General features: G+C 45.1%; 1 protein-coding gene across 1 annotated transcript in view; it reads left to right on the forward strand.

Moving 5' to 3' along the window:
- setbp1 (SET binding protein 1) overlaps positions 1-17,668 on the forward strand; it is a 34,754-nt gene that overhangs the window by 3,007 nt on the left and 14,079 nt on the right. The window contains exon 2 of the mRNA XM_073465687.1: positions 3,623-4,209. Coding sequence (XP_073321788.1) covers positions 3,781-4,209 — 429 coding nt within the window. The 5' untranslated portion in view covers positions 3,623-3,780. The remainder of the gene's footprint in view (positions 1-3,622; positions 4,210-17,668) is intronic.

Raw genomic sequence — 17,668 nt, forward strand, 5'->3', positions numbered from 1 at the left:
GAAAAAAGACTCTTCACCTTGTGCAATCACACGGGCGTTTGGTGTGCTTGTGGATGTGTGAATGTGTGCGTGTGTGCGCATCTGTCTGCATGTGTGTATGAGCTATTTGTGAGTCCACCTCAGGCACTGAGCTGCTGGGTATGCAGCCTTAAAAGGTTGTGTTTCTGCTGCCATCCCTCTCTCCCTCTCCCAGTGTTTCTTGCTCACATTCAGACTCCTCTGTTTTGTCTGCCCGTCTATATCATTCACCATCTCTGTCCAGTCCATCTGTATTCCATTATCGATGTGTTATCATAATTGTTTTCAAAGGACAATGCAAAAGGTTGGAGGAGTGTCTCATTCACAGCCTTTCACATCCAGCGCAGGCAATGACCTTATGCTATTTGAGAGTGAAGCTGGTTAGCGCTGGTAGTTTTGAGAACATAATAAAGCTATTTATGCAGTGAGTCTGGCCTCTTACAATCACCCTGCTGTCTGAGGCTAGTCGAGGTGTGTATGTGTGTGTGTTTCAGTGTGTTTGTGTGTGTAAGAGAGAGAGAGAGAGAGAGAGAGGAGACAGTGAGGCTCAGGCTAGGCGAGGGAGGCCCGAAGAGGGGTCACTCTTACATAAACTCTCTGCCTGTCTGCCAGTAACAGAGAACTAACACAGCTTAGGGCACCAAGCAGGGAGGGAGGAGGAATGGTCATGACCCAGCTAAGTAGTTTACACAGTAATGGCCCCGAATGAATATTGTACTAATGTATGATGCCATTTTGTTGTCATACTGGGTGATAGCTGTGAGGGGGCAGTGAATGAGTCTTAAGAGCGCCCCCTAAAGTGCCTTCTTTTTGATGTGTGTGAATGTGAGTGTGATGTTGTGGTTGGCAGCTGTCTCTTTTTCCTGTCATTGTCCTGACAGTCACATGACAGACAGGGTGGCTTTCACACATGCCATGAGGGCGAGTCACCAAGCTGACATTAGTGACTGGGAGGTTCCTGGAGGACCAAACATGGTCATGTGGGCACTGTACGATCAGGTCAGGACTGAGTCTGAACTAACTCTCTTTCTTAAACTTTGAATACTTTAAAGTTATTGAGGGACCACAGTGGTGGTTTTTGCATGTTTTAGCCCATTAAATCCAAATAGCCTATACTGTGCATACCATACATTTGAGGACTGATTTCCTAACTTCCAGGCAGCCAGTGGTTTCCATTGATTTTAATGGGTTATGAAAACCCCATTCAACTCTCTCTTGAGATAGATACTCTATCAAACTCAACATTAAGCCCTATTTATTTATGACGTAACCCTTGCTGTTGTGTGGTTATGCAGTGAGCGGGATCTGTTCTGAAGATCTGTTTTCAGAGTTTTTTTCCAGAGATTTTACACTGCCCAAAAGCACGTCATGAAATCAAACGAAGACAAACGATAAAAATGTATAGAGTAATGGGCATTTGGTAGTGTCTTGCTTGCAGTTCCTCCTCCTAAATGTATTACTATGTCAAAATAATGTGACTCTGACATAAAACTGAAGCAGACCAAAGACTGCAGTTTTGTTTTCCTTTTCATACTGCACGTAATGAATGAAAATCAATGACTTCCAGGAATGTAGGAAATCAATCAGAAAACTTATTAGTGTGCTTTGGAAAAATGGTTGGCAGTATAAAGTTGGCTGTATTGAGTATAAGCAATTTGGAGTTCATAAGCTGAAACATGCAAAACCACTGTTATGGTCCTTTAAGCCTTTTTCATACTTAACCACCATGGGGCTACCAGAACCTACATCAATAACCCTTATGAGTCAGCTTTGAAAGACTGTGGTTTCAGATTGGCAAACTTTACAGCTAAAGAGAGGGTTTGTAGAAACAGACCTTTTCATTTGCATTTAATCTAGCAAATGCAGAAGAAGAATGTCTAACTATTGACTTTGACCTCAGGGTTGGACACAGTCTGTGTGCAGTCTTTAAACACCGACGAGTTTGTTGAAATACCGCTGTGGATTATGATTATTCAATCACACTGTAAGCATGGGGCAGCACGGGTGGTGCAGTGGTTGGCACTGTCACCTCACAGAGAGAAGGTTTGAACTTGCAAAGGGTTTCACCAGGTGCTCCGGATTCCTCCCTCAGTCCAGAGACATGCAGGTCAGGTTAATTGGCGGCTCTGAATTGCCTGTAGGTGTGGTTGTGGAATGGTGGTCTGTCTGTGCGTGTGTCAGCTCTGTGATTGACTGTCGACCTGTTGAGGGCGAACCAAGCCCCCACGACCTAAACGGATAAGCGGCTATAGCTGTAAGCATGTGCTGTGAGGTATTATGACGGGATCAGCTGTTAGTACAGTAGCGTGGGCTGGTACAGGAGTGAACACAAAGAAAACCCATATACACACACACACACACAGATAGTGTAAAATCCCTACAGTAACCATGTCAGAGTGTATTAGCAGAGGGTAGGAAGTGGTAATTTGTTACCCACCTCAGGTTAGGTAATGATACTATACAGTATACAGGTTTATATGCTATAAACCTTTTGTGCTCTAAGGTTGTTGTAAGTCTGTAAGCTTTTACTTGAGTCATGTCCGCAGGTAGTGGTGTAGTCTGAGTTCACATCAGTCTAAATGGTGTCAGTCTAAGCTCAGTGTGTGAGACAGCATTCCCCACTTCCAGCTCAGTCATGCCTCATGTCATATTGACTGATGGGATTCCCTGGAGCTATAGTGAGAAGTGTAGTCCAGTGTTTGTTTTGGTTGCTTTCTGTTTATTCGCCTGTGTGTAAGCGAGCCAGTGTAAGTGCATATGTGTGTATGTGTATTGATGTAAGTATGTCATATATATCTGTGCCAGCATGTGCAATGATCCAAAAAGGAAAACCTGAATCCTCTGACAAATGGCTACCACAGCCTTTTCTCCAGAGAGCAGGAATAGCAGCAGGGGTAAAGTAGTGTACTCCCTGCAAAACTGTCATTCGTATGTGTATTTATGTGCATAAGTGTATGGAGTTTTTCATGCATGTGTGTATCAATGCCACTGCATGCGTGTGTAAAACAGTTCAGACGCTGGTTTTTCCAGACAAGCTCGTAAACCACATCTGGGGAAAGAATTTAGATTCCTTCCCTCCGTCTTTCTCTGCTGCCTTTCCTTTTCCCCATGTGTGATTCCCTCCCTCCTTCCCTGCTCTGGTGAAAAGAAAAAAAAACAGAAGTCAGCTTCTTTCATTTTTTCTGTCTTGTGTCCTCAGGCTAACTTCAGCCTGGTTTTAGAGCAGTTAAGAGGAGTGTCTTATTTTGCACTGATCACTCTAGTGTCTGCATGGCTCTGCTTCAGATCCATCATGGGGATAAAGGGAGAGAGAACAGATTAGCAAAGAGTGCCTAAAGAAGGGAGTAGGGAGAGATAGAGAAACAAGTGGTAGTGGGTGTCAAAATGAGTTTGTTTATGTGAGGTACAAAATGCAAATGAGAGCATGGCAGCATGCCTCCACAGCTCTGATGAGCTTGTGTGTTTGTCTTCATACATAACAGGCAGTTGATGATGATGTTGATGACAGAAGACAGGCCAGGTAGAACTGGAATCGAAGCTGGTTTGAGGACTGTTTTAGTCGCCCTTCTCTTCCTAATCTGTAATTCACCTGCTTTCTCCACAGACTGTCCCTGGCTTCGCTGTGTTCCTGTTGGACAACCAACCCAACCCCAGTAGCTGATTGACAACAACCAACCAGCCCGACAGACTACTGTTCTCTATCTTCCTATTGGCTGGCTGCCACAGCTTCCCCCATCCTGACTGGCTCTGGCGGGAGCGTGGATGGAGCCAAGGGATCTGGTTGGCTCGGCCCGACCCAAAGAGGCGGAGTTACAGGGAGGCAGGGTGGGGCCAAATGAGGAGGACCAGAAAGGAGCAGGGGGCATCGGTTTGGCGCGCAGTGATGATGTGATTAACGGTGCCATAAGCGAAGGGGAGGGGCTAGAGGAGCAGGGGGAGGGGCTTCTGGAGGAACAGGAGTTCTCCATCAAGGAAGCGAGTTTTCAGGAAGGAAGTCTAAAGCTGAAGATCCAGACCACCAAGCGCACCAAGAAGCCCCCCAAGAACCTTGAGAACTACATTTGCCCACCGGAGATCAAGATGACCATCAGACCTCCGGTTGGAGAGGGCAAAGGGGGGCGGCAGGGAAGAGCAGGAGGCGGGGCAGGGCGGGGCCAGAAAGACGAAGAAAGAGGACCCCCCAGAAAAAGGGTAAGGCACTGTCCCTGAAAATGATGCCATTTACAGGTACTTTAAGTGGTCATAGAGTGTGTCATGTGCAGTAGTTTTTTTCACTGAGAAATCTCCTGTGGCTTCATCTGTCTCAGCATCTATGAGCTGACTGCTCCATCTCTCACACACTCACACACCTCTTTCTGTACCTCTCTCTCTCAGTAGCTCGTTTCCCTGCTTGGTTACACAGGGTCAAAGTTTGCTGTGTAATTGAAACCAGTCATGGCTAGCTGAGATCGCACAGTGACACGCACACACAAAAACACACACGCACACACACACCCACATAGGAGCTGAGAATAGGGCTGACATAAGCAAGTGACAGCTGGTGTCTGCTCTCTCCATTTGTGGTCATTTACACAGAGACCTCTCCTCTCCTCTCCTCTCCTCTCCTCTCCTCTCCTCTCCTCTCCTCTCCTCTCCTCTCCTCTCCTCTCCTCTCCTCTCCTCTCCTTAATGAAATCTGCACTTGTGGGTCACGCCCCTTCACCCCCCTCCTACATCACACCCTTTACACACTACACTGGTGTTTGGGGTGTGCGACACTGTGTATGTACAGGTCCTTTGGGGAATCATGTGTTTGCAGTGTGTGTTGACCTACACAGTGGTGTGTGTGTCCAAACCTGACAGCCATCTCCATGTCATGGAGTTCGACAGGCCCAGCAGGAGCGGAGGCGTCATGTTGTCAACATGATGCTGAGCCATGTTTTGTTCTGTTGTGCTTCAGTGTTGTGGTTTTAACTCATGCTCATGAGGTAATAGAGCTGCACGTTTTTTATTCTTAGTCTTGCATGCTCAGATAGATCTCTACTCTGTGTCTGTGTTTGGTTGGTTTCTGATGCAAAAAATAAATAAATTGTGTTTTCAAATTTAAAAAAACAATCAGCATCATCAAGAATCGGTTTGGAAAGTCCAGATTTGGAAATCACGCATGGCTAACCAGTTGTATAATATCACCCCTTTTCTCATTTCCTTAAAGAGATGAGTTCTCTAAAGTCAGGTAATGAATGGAAATTCAGGAGTCAGCCAATTAGAGGCTGCATGCAGCTCATCCTCTCAGCTCAGCTGCCTGTAGTCTCATGAAGCTGTATACAGATGTATTGAACACACTTTACATCCATTAATGGTGTTGAATGATAAATCTTAAGGGGTCAAAGGTCAAGTTTTTTCAGACTTGCCGCTAATCTTTGTTTTTTCTAATGAATTAGTGAATAATTGTATTTATCCAGGAGACTCAAATTTGTTTAAATAAAGTTTCTGGTTGAACTGGTAACAACAAGGAGACATTTGCAACTGCTGATAGGGGATGCAAGTAGGCATGTTAGTTGTTTTTTTTAAATTGGAACATTGGTTGAAATTACCAACCTTATCCGACAGCTTGTGCTCAAAGTCTGAGTAGTGATTCAAATAGGAAATTGCAACCAAATAGGGAAGAAACCTTGTGGGTGTTGCTTTGTCGGTGGCAGATTTAGACGTCATCTACACAGCCACAATTTCAGCTAGTTGTCTGCAGGATGTGTATTCTCATCACAGAGTAGACTATATGAGTAGGTCAATGTTGGACCTACTGTCACTTTCCTGTAAGTAAATGTTTACCACTCATCAGTTTTGAGAGTATATCCATGAGTAAGCTGAGTGAGTTGAACCCTGCACTCTGATGTTTGAGCAGCCATTTCTAATCCAGTGCCATCGGTCCCCATTTGGAAGCCCGCTGCTACAGTATGATTGACAGAGGTTGTCATAGTGACAGGGGTAGCAAGCTGCTCTCTATTGAGATTTGAGGTTTGGTGAGGGAAGGAGAGGAGAGGAGAGGAGAGGAGAGGAGAGGAGAGGAGAGGAGAGGAGAGGAGAGGAGAGGAGAGGAGAGGATGTGTTGGTGTTGATTCAGATCAGTTTCAACCCTTCATCCCCTTCGCTCTGTCCCTCAATCACACCCCCTCCATCCCCCTTCCCTCCCCCACTACATCCTTTTCCCTCCATCCACCCATCACCTGCCACCCCAAGGGTGTATTACAGGCAAGCTCACTGGAGAAGAACGGGTTAAAGAGAGAGGCTGGGCTGCTTTCTGTCTCTCTCTCTTGTGCGTGCGTGTGTGTGTGTGTGTGTTGGGGTTAAATACTCTCTTTGTGGTGTGTGTGAGGCTGTGTGTCAGGAGGGGAGGGGAGGCGAGAGGGGGAGCAGATGGACAGCCTCTCTGCTCTCTGCTGTATTGTGTTCACATCTACTCTTTCCCTCTTTCTCTCTTTATCTTTTATCTGTCCCCCTTTTCTCCGCTCTTCCCCTCAGTCTTTTCTTCCATCATGTCTTCTTCTTTTCACTCACTCTTTTTTCACCACTCTTTTTTCCCTCTTCCTTCTTCTTTCACCCTCTGTTGTCTTGTAGCAGATGGCAGCGTGGGGCAGCAGCAGCAGCAGCAGCAGCAACAGAGCAGAAGCCAGAGTGTGAGCAGGAGATGGGGAGAGGAGAAGGGGGTTGTGGAAAGCAAAGGAGGAGAAAGGAGGTGGGGGTCAGGCATATGGAGAGCCTGGTTAAGGGGCCCCCTCAGAGGGAGTGTGTATGTGCGTGTGGTAGTGTGATGAATGGAGGAGGGGGGGCAGGCAGGATACAATAGATGCCCATTAAGACAGAGATTTGACTCTAATAGACAGCGAAGGGGAGAGACAGGCTGACAGATAAGTAGGCAAACATGTAAAATGATGCAAAGAAAGACATGGAAATGGCGTTTTTTAGCCATTCTTTCTCTTGTAGCAGCATAAGAATCTGCCATGAAAGTGTGGTTTCTCCAACTTATAATAAGACTTAACTTTAGGTTATTGATATTGGGAAACTGGCATTTTCCATCATCAAATATTTACAAGACACAGCAAGCAAGAACTGGAAGAAACACTAAAAAGATGCAAATAGGGGTTATGTAAATGTTCCCAACTGACTAGTTCAACTGCAGTAGCATGGCAAAATGAGAGCCTGCACAGTGTAGAAAAAGTATGGACATAAACATCATATTTGCCCTAGGACATACTATTTGAGTGTAAAATTTATGGAGCATAAAGTGCCCTCAAAAAATCCCACAATGGAAAGAAAACAATAGCATCAATGGCAATGCAATATGTCTCATTTTATAGCTGCAAAAACATCTACAACAGTCATGTGACTCCACAGCTGTCAGTGATGACACAAAATGACAATGATTCATAAGTGTCCAAAATCTCCATTTACTGCCGACTATAGGGTAAAATATAGAGTGTCTATTATCATGGGAGTAGTGAACGAGTGATTTTGGACACAGCGACAATGGAGAGAAGAAAAAATATGTAATTTCCCGGTCTTAAAAGGAATCTCACCCTCCTATCATCTTCATAGCAGGCATCTATAACCAGCGGGGTCAATGAGCAGGCGCCTTGTGTCAGGGGACAGACCCACACACACACATAAACGGGATATGATGGGCTCCACTTCTCTGTCTCCAGCTGACATCACACACATGCTGAACGTCCCCTCACACACAGCTCTTTGTCTGGGCACGCTGTGTGTGTTTGGAAGATGAATGTGTGTGTTCTAACGGATCGGGTCCTGGGTCAACCACTGCATCACTCCTCCAGACACACACATGCCCACGCACGCACACACACCTAGACAGTTATCGGTCCAATGCCTGCACATGGGGGAGCATACGCAAGCTAAAATGCATCCACTCTCTTTCTCTCTCTCTCACACAAACACAAGAAAAAAAACACACACTCACAAATCATGTTGAGCAGTGATTGCAGTTAGAGAGAGTGTTTTCCTGGTTATCTGTCCAGTTCTCTGGACGTGCCAAATGTGGCTCTTAATCCATTTCACTATCTGTGGGGAGAGATAAGCCAGAGCTTTTCCAGGAGTCCAGGCCAGGCTGTGTGTGTTGTTGTTGTTGTTGTGTGTGTGCATGGGTGTGTGTGTGTGTGTGTGTGTGCGTGTGTGTATTCGTGTGTCTATGCGAAACCCTGATGCTAGACACACACTTATCTTGTCTTGACAGCCCCTCTGCTTGGTGGTCCCCCTGGCTGTGTGTGTGTATGTGTGTGTGTATTGCTGCTTGGTGGTCTCCCAGTAGTGTTTGGGATTATTATGTGTTAGTCAAGTGCATTCATAAGGAAATTAATGCTGCCACAGTTGCCACGCCAAGTGTGTGCGCATGCTACGCGTGCACATGTGTGTGTGTGAAATGGTTAGCCTTTTGATGTGAGTTTTTTATCCCTGGCTGAGATGGCGGTTGGTGACCTGAGGGACTTGATGAGCTCATAAAATAGGAGCGTGTATGTGTGTGTTTGTGTGTGTCAGCTTGTGTGTCTGTGTGTGAAGCATTACCCGCTGAGAGCAATCCTTGACTGATTTATGAATGTGTATGAACATGAAATGATTACCTCTAATATGGCCTGACCAAACTGTCATATTGGGCTTTTTTGGTGTCTGTCATTGTGATGAAAATAACCATGCTTTTATTTTGGTGTGCGTGTGTCCTCAGTGTGCAGTCTTTGAGAGTAAGAGCTGGGAATGCTTTAAGGGGCGTTTCCCTGTGGTCGATGGGGGATGGGACATGTGTATGTGTGATTTTGTGTGTGTGTGTGTGTGTGTGTGTGTGTGTGTGTTTGTGTGTGTGTGCGTGCATGTGTGTATGTGTGGTTGCATGCTGGGGAGGGGTGAGTGATTTAGCACCGCTGAAACACCAGCTGTCCATCTGTGTCTGACCCCCATACACACCCTGTACACACTTGAAACACACACCGACACCCACACTAACACACATACGCACACACAAACATGTCCTCGCATCTAACCTCCGATCAGCTCTTGAGTGTCTCTCAAACCTGAAGACAGTCCAGACACAACACAATCTGTTCATCTCTCTTCCAGAGAACACACTCACACACAAAAACATACACACTCTTTACATTACATTAAGCAAGACTGCTCCCTAATCGGCTCTGCAGTAGTGCTGCTGCTGCTGCAGTGTATCCACAATGAATGACTATGCAAGGTCACTCCTAGTGAGCATGCACACACACACACACACACAGACACACACACAGACACACACACATAGACACATACACAGCCACACAAAGGAACACTGGAGGCTGGCAGAAGAAGAGATGAACTTTGACCCTGCCGGACATTCAAAAGTTGAGGTGATAGCTGGACTCCACAGTTGTAAGGGCCTCCATGTCTGTGTGTGTGTGTGTGCTGAATTGTTTGTTTGTGCGAGTGGGTCAGGGTTGAGACAACTGGAGTCTGGCCTTTGCTTTCTTACCCTCAGGGCTGGATTTGGTGTCTCTGTGTGTGTGTTTGTGCTGACCATTTGGTCGGAACTGTAGCTAATTTCTCAATCAGACACACACATACCATCTTCTCAATCTGTCCCAAAGGTCAAGCCCTATTCATTCACTATTGTGTCCAGTCCCAGTGGGTTGCTGTTCCTCTTCAGGCAGATGCAGGCAGACTATAATAGCTGGTCTGGCTCAAGTTACATTTTAATGAAGACCTGAGGCAGCTACTTGCACTTAAAGAAATGCCAGTGGCTCAGTCAGGGGGCAGTTACCAATGAACATGAAGGCATTTTACATTGGCAATGAATATTTTACCAAAAAATGATACAAAACAGTAGTAAAAAGATCCGCAAGTCACCATTCAGCTAAAGAAAACGACAAAATAGGAAAGCCTAAATCACAGTGGTCTTGGTTTTGATAGGGCAACATCAATATAAGTGTAGACTATAAAAAAACATGTGCAGGCCTATAGTTGGTTTTTTGGACAGCAGTGACTGTGACTCATAACTGTGGGATTATCTGGAGGGCGGCCATGTTTGATGTCCTCTGCGGTCACGGATGATGTTGAGTCACAGCATCATGTGTTCCTGGTGGCCACTTTGTTAGTGTGGCTCCATCATGCCTCTGCCTCTGTGGTTAGACAGTGTGTGTGTGTGTGTGTGTGTGTGTGTGTGTGTGTGTGTGTGTGTGTGTGTGTGTGTGTGAGGAGGAGTGCATTCTGTGGTTTTGAGAGGAGGTCCATCAGGGATAGCGGGTGATGTTCGGTGCAAGGGAGGGGAGCAAAGGGGAGTATGGGAGTCAAAGGAAAGGAGAAGCAGGGGCAGAGTATTGACTTTCACTGTGTCTCACTTGAAGCGTAAGTGTGTTTGTCAGTGAAATCTGATGGCCCCATCAGCTGTCTGGGACACGCCTGTCAGAAGGGGTGTGTGCGTATGTGTGTGTGTTTGTGTGTTTGTGTGTGTGTCTGAAAGCAAGAGCGACGACAGAGGAGAGATGGTGTCCAAAACCCCTTTGACACTGTCATTTTACTGGCATGACTGATGTTTATACCAATATTTTTAAACAATGTTAACATTATTAATTAGTTGGCCTGAAAACATAATTTATACAGACACAATCACTATTATGTTGTATAAAACATCATGCAAATCATTAAAAAGCCTCTAAGCCAGGGCTTTTCAGACATTGTGTGTGTCTTTCTGCCCAGTTCTCTGCTGCTTTTCATGTCTTTGTACCAGGCTTTGTAAAATAATCCGTCTGTAGTTCTGCTGTTTATTTTGCTCGTTGTCTCTTAAGTATGGATGCGGTGGACATGAATAAATGATATAAATGTGTCTGTCTGTCCTTCTGTCTGTGTGTCTGTCCCTTGGGGCGGCTTAGACTAAACAAACAGCTGTGTTTATGAAGCAGGGAAGAGCCACAAGGGTCTTCTGTTTAGTGGTCCATTTCAGCACACACACACATATGCTCACACGCACACACATACACACACTCCCGAATGCCCAGCGCTCCTCATCTTTTACCTGCCCTGCTCTGTTGCATTTTTGCCCCCGTGTGTTTTCTCTCTCTCTTTGCCCCCTCTGCTCAGTGCAGTGCTCGCTCGCTCGCTCGCTCTCAGACCGAGAGGAATGCCACTCCGTGTGACCTCTCACCTACAACAAGGAGGGGTGCCGGTTTAGACAAGGGAGCGAGGGGGCAGCTGCAGTCATGTGCCCGGGCCTGGAAGAAAACACACACAGACACGTACACACAGAGCCAGGTTGTTAGCTCCAATACACACTCTCTAATTCTAGCATAGTTTAGTATGCACTGATGCAGTTCTAGATGTGGTGCATTGCTTCTCCCGTCTCTCTTTGTGACTGTTTGAGAAAGTGTAGGATGCTATGCTTTGGTCTATGTGTGTGAGTGTGTGTGTGTGTCTCTGTGTGTATGCAAACGCGCGAGTGGAGTGCAGCCTCATACAAAGGCGTTATTGTTGGTCCGAGGGGGCCTGAGGGGAGGCGGCAGTCTGATTGGTTAAGACTATTGTGTCTCACTTTGCCCATTCTCCCTGTCACTGTGGATGTCATTACAGTGGCTCTCTAACTCTCGCTTGGGATCATCTGAGGACTTGAGACAATCACATGCTACTTTACATGCTTTAAACTTGAAGTGTAGGCTAGAGTCATTCATCACAACATAGTAGTTTGTCTGTCAGCATTTGTTTGTAAGTATCACTTACTGAAAAATAATTTCCTCTACAGTAGTACTGCAAATAATGGTAATTTCCATTACTATTGATAGATATGTTGATCAATATTATGATCATATAATTTATTGTTTAGTCTGTATATGTTCTAACATCTAAATTCCCTAAAGCCCAAGTTAAAATCTTGAAATTATTTTATTGTTTCCAACCAACAGTTCAATATATTCAAGTTTGATCGACAAAAGCATAAATCCTCAAGTTTGTAAAGCTAAAACGCACCTTGTTTGGCATTTTTGCTTGATAAATCACTAAAACGATTATCTTTAAGATGCTGACCATGTAATCACAACATCCACAGATCCAGATTCACTGTCTTATGGCAAACAAACTATATTAAAATAAAGCTAATTCAGATTGATTAATATCAGCTGCAAAATCCAGTGTGACTATGTGTCTCCTTTCATTTTCTTTATAAAAGGATAAGTTCATCCAGAAATTTCATCACCTACCCACCACAATGTCAATGCAAAGTCATGTGAAGTAGCTAGCTTTTTAGTTCCAACTAAAGTATGAGAACTAAAAAACATTACATTTTAAAACAAGTCCCCATTTACTTCTACATGCTGCAGCGCTGTTTTGCAGTGAAACTCCGGAAATATTTTGATGGCTACGAAAATTCACATGACTTTCCATTGACATGGGCGTGAGTAGATAATGACTGAATTAGCATTTTTCTTATCCTTTAAATCACACATGACAAAACATTGACATTTCTATTTGTAGTGTAATAGAGCATCATATGTCAAGTCAAGTCAAGGTTTGTCAAAGCCCTATATTAGAAAGCATGCCTGAAAGGGCTGCACATGTAATAAAAACAACAAATAAGCATACATTTAGCAAAATGTTTGCTTATCACACAGACGTATAAAAAGCATGAAAAAGAGAATATTTGTTACCTATCATATTTTCAATAAAACAAACAAACATAAGAAAAATAAGGTAAATGAATAAATATGGTAATGGAGAAACCATTACTTAGATTTTAAATCACCCAAATGTGTATTCAATGTGTGTATTGCCCCTGTAACTAGATAACAATGCATTAAAGTGGATTATTTTTGAATAACTAATCAGTGAGTGAGGCTCCACTGTTGCACACCGCTGTTTGCTGGAGAGGAAGTGTTTAATCTCAGCACAGCTTCTGTCTTGAATTACCCATCATTCCACACAGGAAGTCATCCCTTAGGATTTAGAGCAGCTCATTGGCTGTTAATTGTTTCCTGTTGTACAGAAGTGGTACGATTGGGTCATATGGAGCACAGAGTACGGTTAACACCACGCTCCTTTGGTTTTGCACTGTGTGTTGTGCATGTGTATGTATGGGTGTGTAATTTACTTCCCTCATTAAATGCATTGATTAAATAGCATTCTGCCTATTCATGAAGCATTCCAACCTGTAGTAGACTTGTTTTTATGCTTTCACATATAGATATAGAGAGTGTGTGTGTGAGGCCAGTCTTCATGCTTGTGTACATTTTCTTTGTGCTAGGCATGTGCGCTGACTCAACTGCATAATGCTTTCACTAGAGGTTTGTCCATGTCCATGAAAGGAACAATTGGTACATAATCGCTGTAATAATCACTATGACAAACTCCTCTAATGTGGTTCTTAGCACTATTCACAAGAAGGACACACATATGCCTGCACACACACCATTAATGCTAATAGCAAGGATTAGATGTATACTTTGTGTTGCATGTAAATGTGTCAGCCATTACAGAGGGTCTGAAAACCTTCAATTGCACCGTAATAACATGCTTCGATTCAGCCAATCACAGGCTTTTGTTCAGATTGAGTCATCTACGTCTGAGCGTGTCTGAAGAGAGTGTGACAAGGAGACTCTTGGGTGTTTCGCTGCTATCTTTAGGAGCACTCCAATCTGAAGGATTACCGCTGTGGACGTAGGAGGGGACATTTTACTTGAGACCTACTGCTGTGCATTAAATCTGGCTTCTGCTTTACAGTGTGCTAAAGGACAAATGTACTGTAGATTGAAAGCTTGATCATGCCCAGCAGGGATGGCACATAACAGCATGCTGAAAAGAGTATTTGGCCCAACTAGTCAGGCCCTGGTTTTTCTAAACTGCGGCTGTCGGCTGAACACATAGTTTTGGAGAGTGAAAGTTTTGAATGGAGCCCAATACCCAAACTTTCCCACCCAACTTTCCCAGAAGATGCATTGGCTGGCACAGATGCCACCAGATCGGAGATAGTAGAGCGTTAGCTCAGACAGCACACGCTGAGGGAAAAAAAATACATACACACACACACATACACACAATTTTAGGCAGTAAGCTTGATCCCAGTGCTGTCCCACCTTGACACCCCCTCCTCTTTCCTCCCCCTTCTCTTCCCTCTTTTCTCTCCCCTGCTGTGGGTCTCCTCAGGCGCATGAATGGAAGTCTTTATTCCCGGGAGAACTGGTGGGAAGAACGAGAGAACGAGAGGCAGGGATGAGGGGGGTGGCAGGGGAGGGAGGAGGGAGGTCTGTGAGAGTGGCCGCAAGATCAACACAGTGCCTCTTTTCTCCTCCATCGCTTTTCCCTCCTTTTCTCTGCACCCCCCTCCCCCTCCCTCCTTCCCTCCCTCTCCTTCAACCCCGTTTTAAGTGCTATGGACACAAAGCCGTGTTAGTATTCATGGTGTTTGTTTGCAGAGGAGCTGTGTGTGTGTGTGTGTGTGTTTGTGTGTGTGTGTGTGTGTGTGTGTGTGTGTGTGTGTGTGTGTGTGTGTGTGTGCAGAGCTGTCAGAAACAGATCACAGCGAAGCAGCACTCTGAATGGAGCTGGAGAGAAGGGGGAGGGAGGGGGTAGTTCCCACAGGGGGAGAATGGTCAGCTCCAAAAAAGAGAAAAGAAGAAGAAAAGGAGGGATGAGATGAAGGGGGGGGGGGGCACAAGGCCACAGGGGCAGAGGGAGACAGCATGGTGTCAAAGCCAAGGAGAGTGTGTGTGACAAGGAGAGAGAGAGGGAAAAAGAGAGGATCATATCAATCATAAGGTTTTTGCAGGGAACTAGTTGTTAACGGGTCTAGGCACCTCTCTTCTTGTTTTTCTGCTGGTCCTCTTCTTCCCTCTGTCTCTCTGCCGCTCTCATTCTTTCAGTAACCCCCTCTCTCCCTCCCTCCCCATTTCTCCCTCTCTCTCTCTCCCTCTGTCTCTCTGTGCCTCTCTCTCTCTTTCTCTTTGTGTGTCTGCCTGGACAGCTGCCCAGTTCCATACACAGGGAAAAATGAAACACTCTAACCACCGGGCGTGCAGCCAAATAAAAGGCTGCGAAAAACTATTTGAAGGGCAGCGTGTTTGTGTGTGTCTGTGTTTGCGTGCATGGAGTTTGTGTATATGTTTGCTGGTGTATATGTGGGTATATGTGTGCTGCTGGCTTGTGAGATTTGGGTGTGCCTGTTTAGGGTGTTCTTTCCCAGTATAATGGTGCAGCCAGGGTGCTCTGTGTGTGTGTGAGGGAGAAGTTCCACTCAGTTTATTCAACAGTGGAAAACGAGAGGCTGCAGGAGAGGAAAGGACAGGAGGGGCTGTCACATACCTCCCCTCATGTCAAACTTTTTTACATCCAGATCACCTTTTTAACAGCCTGCTGACTGTGAATGTAACATTCAGACACACACACGTATTTGTCAGTAAATATACGCTGACTCATTTGCAAAGTGCCTTTCAGTTGGGTGATTGCAGCACTTAGTCACATATTATCCATGACCTCCTCCGCTGCACTGTGACCTTATCTAATGGTTACATCACCAGTGGAAAGGAATGTGCAATGCCATATCTGCCTGCATTCTGGTGTTGGAGAGTCTTTGTGAGACTGACTGAAACCAATCAGTGTTGTTACAGTGTTAACCCAGAGGAAGACATCCTAGAAATGGTTACTGACCAAGCTGAGGAGCAAGATCCTTAACCCCTCACACAGCCCCCAGCACCTCAAGAGTGGGAGAGTGCATCACGGGTTGAGGAGTAAACATGCTTTGGGTCTGTTCTGTGTTAGCATTTCTGCTTATCTAGATTTGATCAGAGGGGACTTTTAGAAGAAGGGCAGTGTGGAAAAGGTTGAAGCCTCATTGCTCTTGTGCTTGTGGGTTGCTCCAGAGGGTCAGAGTCCATGTTAGTGCTGATTTCCTGACCGCTGCCCCCTGCTGCAGGCCAGCAGTAGCACAGGGTGATGGCAGTCCCTATTCACACAGCACATGACAGGAGCAGGGCAGTCTATGTACAGCAGGGAAATATCCGAATCAATTTGTCTAGTGCAGCAATGTTTTTCTGTGGCCTTAGAGCAGCCGTACAGAGACTTAGTGTATATATAGAGTTTTACAGTACATGAGGACAACAGGGCCTTCAGTACAGTAATAAAACAGCATTGCAAAACATGCAAAAGAGAAAAGTACACGGTACATATAAAAATTATCATATGAAAACCTGTCAGGTTATATGAGTGATCGAGGTTGACCCTGTCTAGACAAGTTGAGGAGAATAAGGAGTTCTTTTCACACTGTGTTGACTTCAACAACCATGGGAGTACCTCCATCTATTTATATTTGGTTGTGTGGATATCAGACAGTGAGTGTATTTTCCCTGGAAATGCTTCATGGATTGTATGAGGCGTAGAGGAGGGGAGAGGGAAGAGAGGGTGGTAGAAGGGCGGAAACTAAGAACAAAAAGCTGAACTGGTGCCAATAACCCAACCACAACCAGAAAGGGGGGGTAAGCTCCGTCTTTCAGTTTTTTTCTTTTTCTTGTCTTTTGCTTTTCTATATCTAGTAGGAAATATGTTCATGATTCCTCACTTTTATCATCTCACTGTGGTTGCTTTGTGGCTAGTGGGGAGGATACATTTTATCCGTGTGTGTCTGTGCATGTGCACGCCTATCTTTATCACTCTAACTGCCTCCCTCTCCTTGTCTGTTTTTTTTCTGTGCCCTCCTTTAACCTGAAACAACAGGTATTCTAGGACAGGTTAAATGAGAACGCAGGTGTGTATCGGGTGTCTGTCATCTTATCTCCCTGCGGACAGTGTCTCCTCTCCAGTGTCAAGATGCGCACATGCGCATTCACACTTATATACACACATCTGAGAGCTGAAAGGACACCATAGCAGTGTATTCAGAAGATAAATGAGAGTTTGCATGTGCGCATGCATTTTCTGGCATTGTTAATCATTTACTCTGCTAAGTGTTTGCTTGCGTGTGTGCAGTGTGTGTTTTCATCCAAGTGTTGTGTTACTCAGCATTCACTTGTGAGTGTGTGCAGCTTGCATCTGACTGATAACCAGCTCCTGCAGCCAGTGTATAAGAACAAAATAAGTGTAAGTGCCTGACTGCTGATGGTAAAGCAGACAGAGAAAGAGTAAGAACAAAGTTGGATAGTGAAAGAGAAGGGGCAGAGGAGATTGAAAGTGGCTGATGTAATGAAGGCAGAATGGGACATTGGCAGGGTAAAAGATAGAGGAGATGGAGCACTTGTTCTTGCAAATATGTGCACTGTGATAAGGACTACAGTACATACAATATACCTCATTTTTGTGTGTAAGTGTGTGTATGTGTATCTGCAAAGAGTAAGAGCAAATCATCGGGCAAGGTCCAGATCCATCTAGACTAAAATTGGTTGCCTGACTGTGGTCATACATTTTGTGCTACTAGGTTTGAGGCAGGAATTTGTAAAGCCTTTGAAATATGTATATCTACTGTATTTAAGTGTGAGTGTGTGCGTGTGCACTTGCATGCTTGTGTGTATATGCTTAGAGGCAGGCCTGTGGTTAGGTTACATGTCCCTGCAGCGCAGCAGAACAGTGTCTTGTTGCGTCATACTGAGTCTGTTAATAACAGGCGAAACCACAAAGGCCATCCGCTGCTCTATTTCTCATCTTCCAGGAGTACGCT

The sequence above is a fragment of the Pagrus major genome, chromosome 5, assembly GCF_040436345.1.
Source record: "Pagrus major chromosome 5, Pma_NU_1.0".
NCBI lineage: Eukaryota > Metazoa > Chordata > Actinopteri > Spariformes > Sparidae > Pagrus > Pagrus major.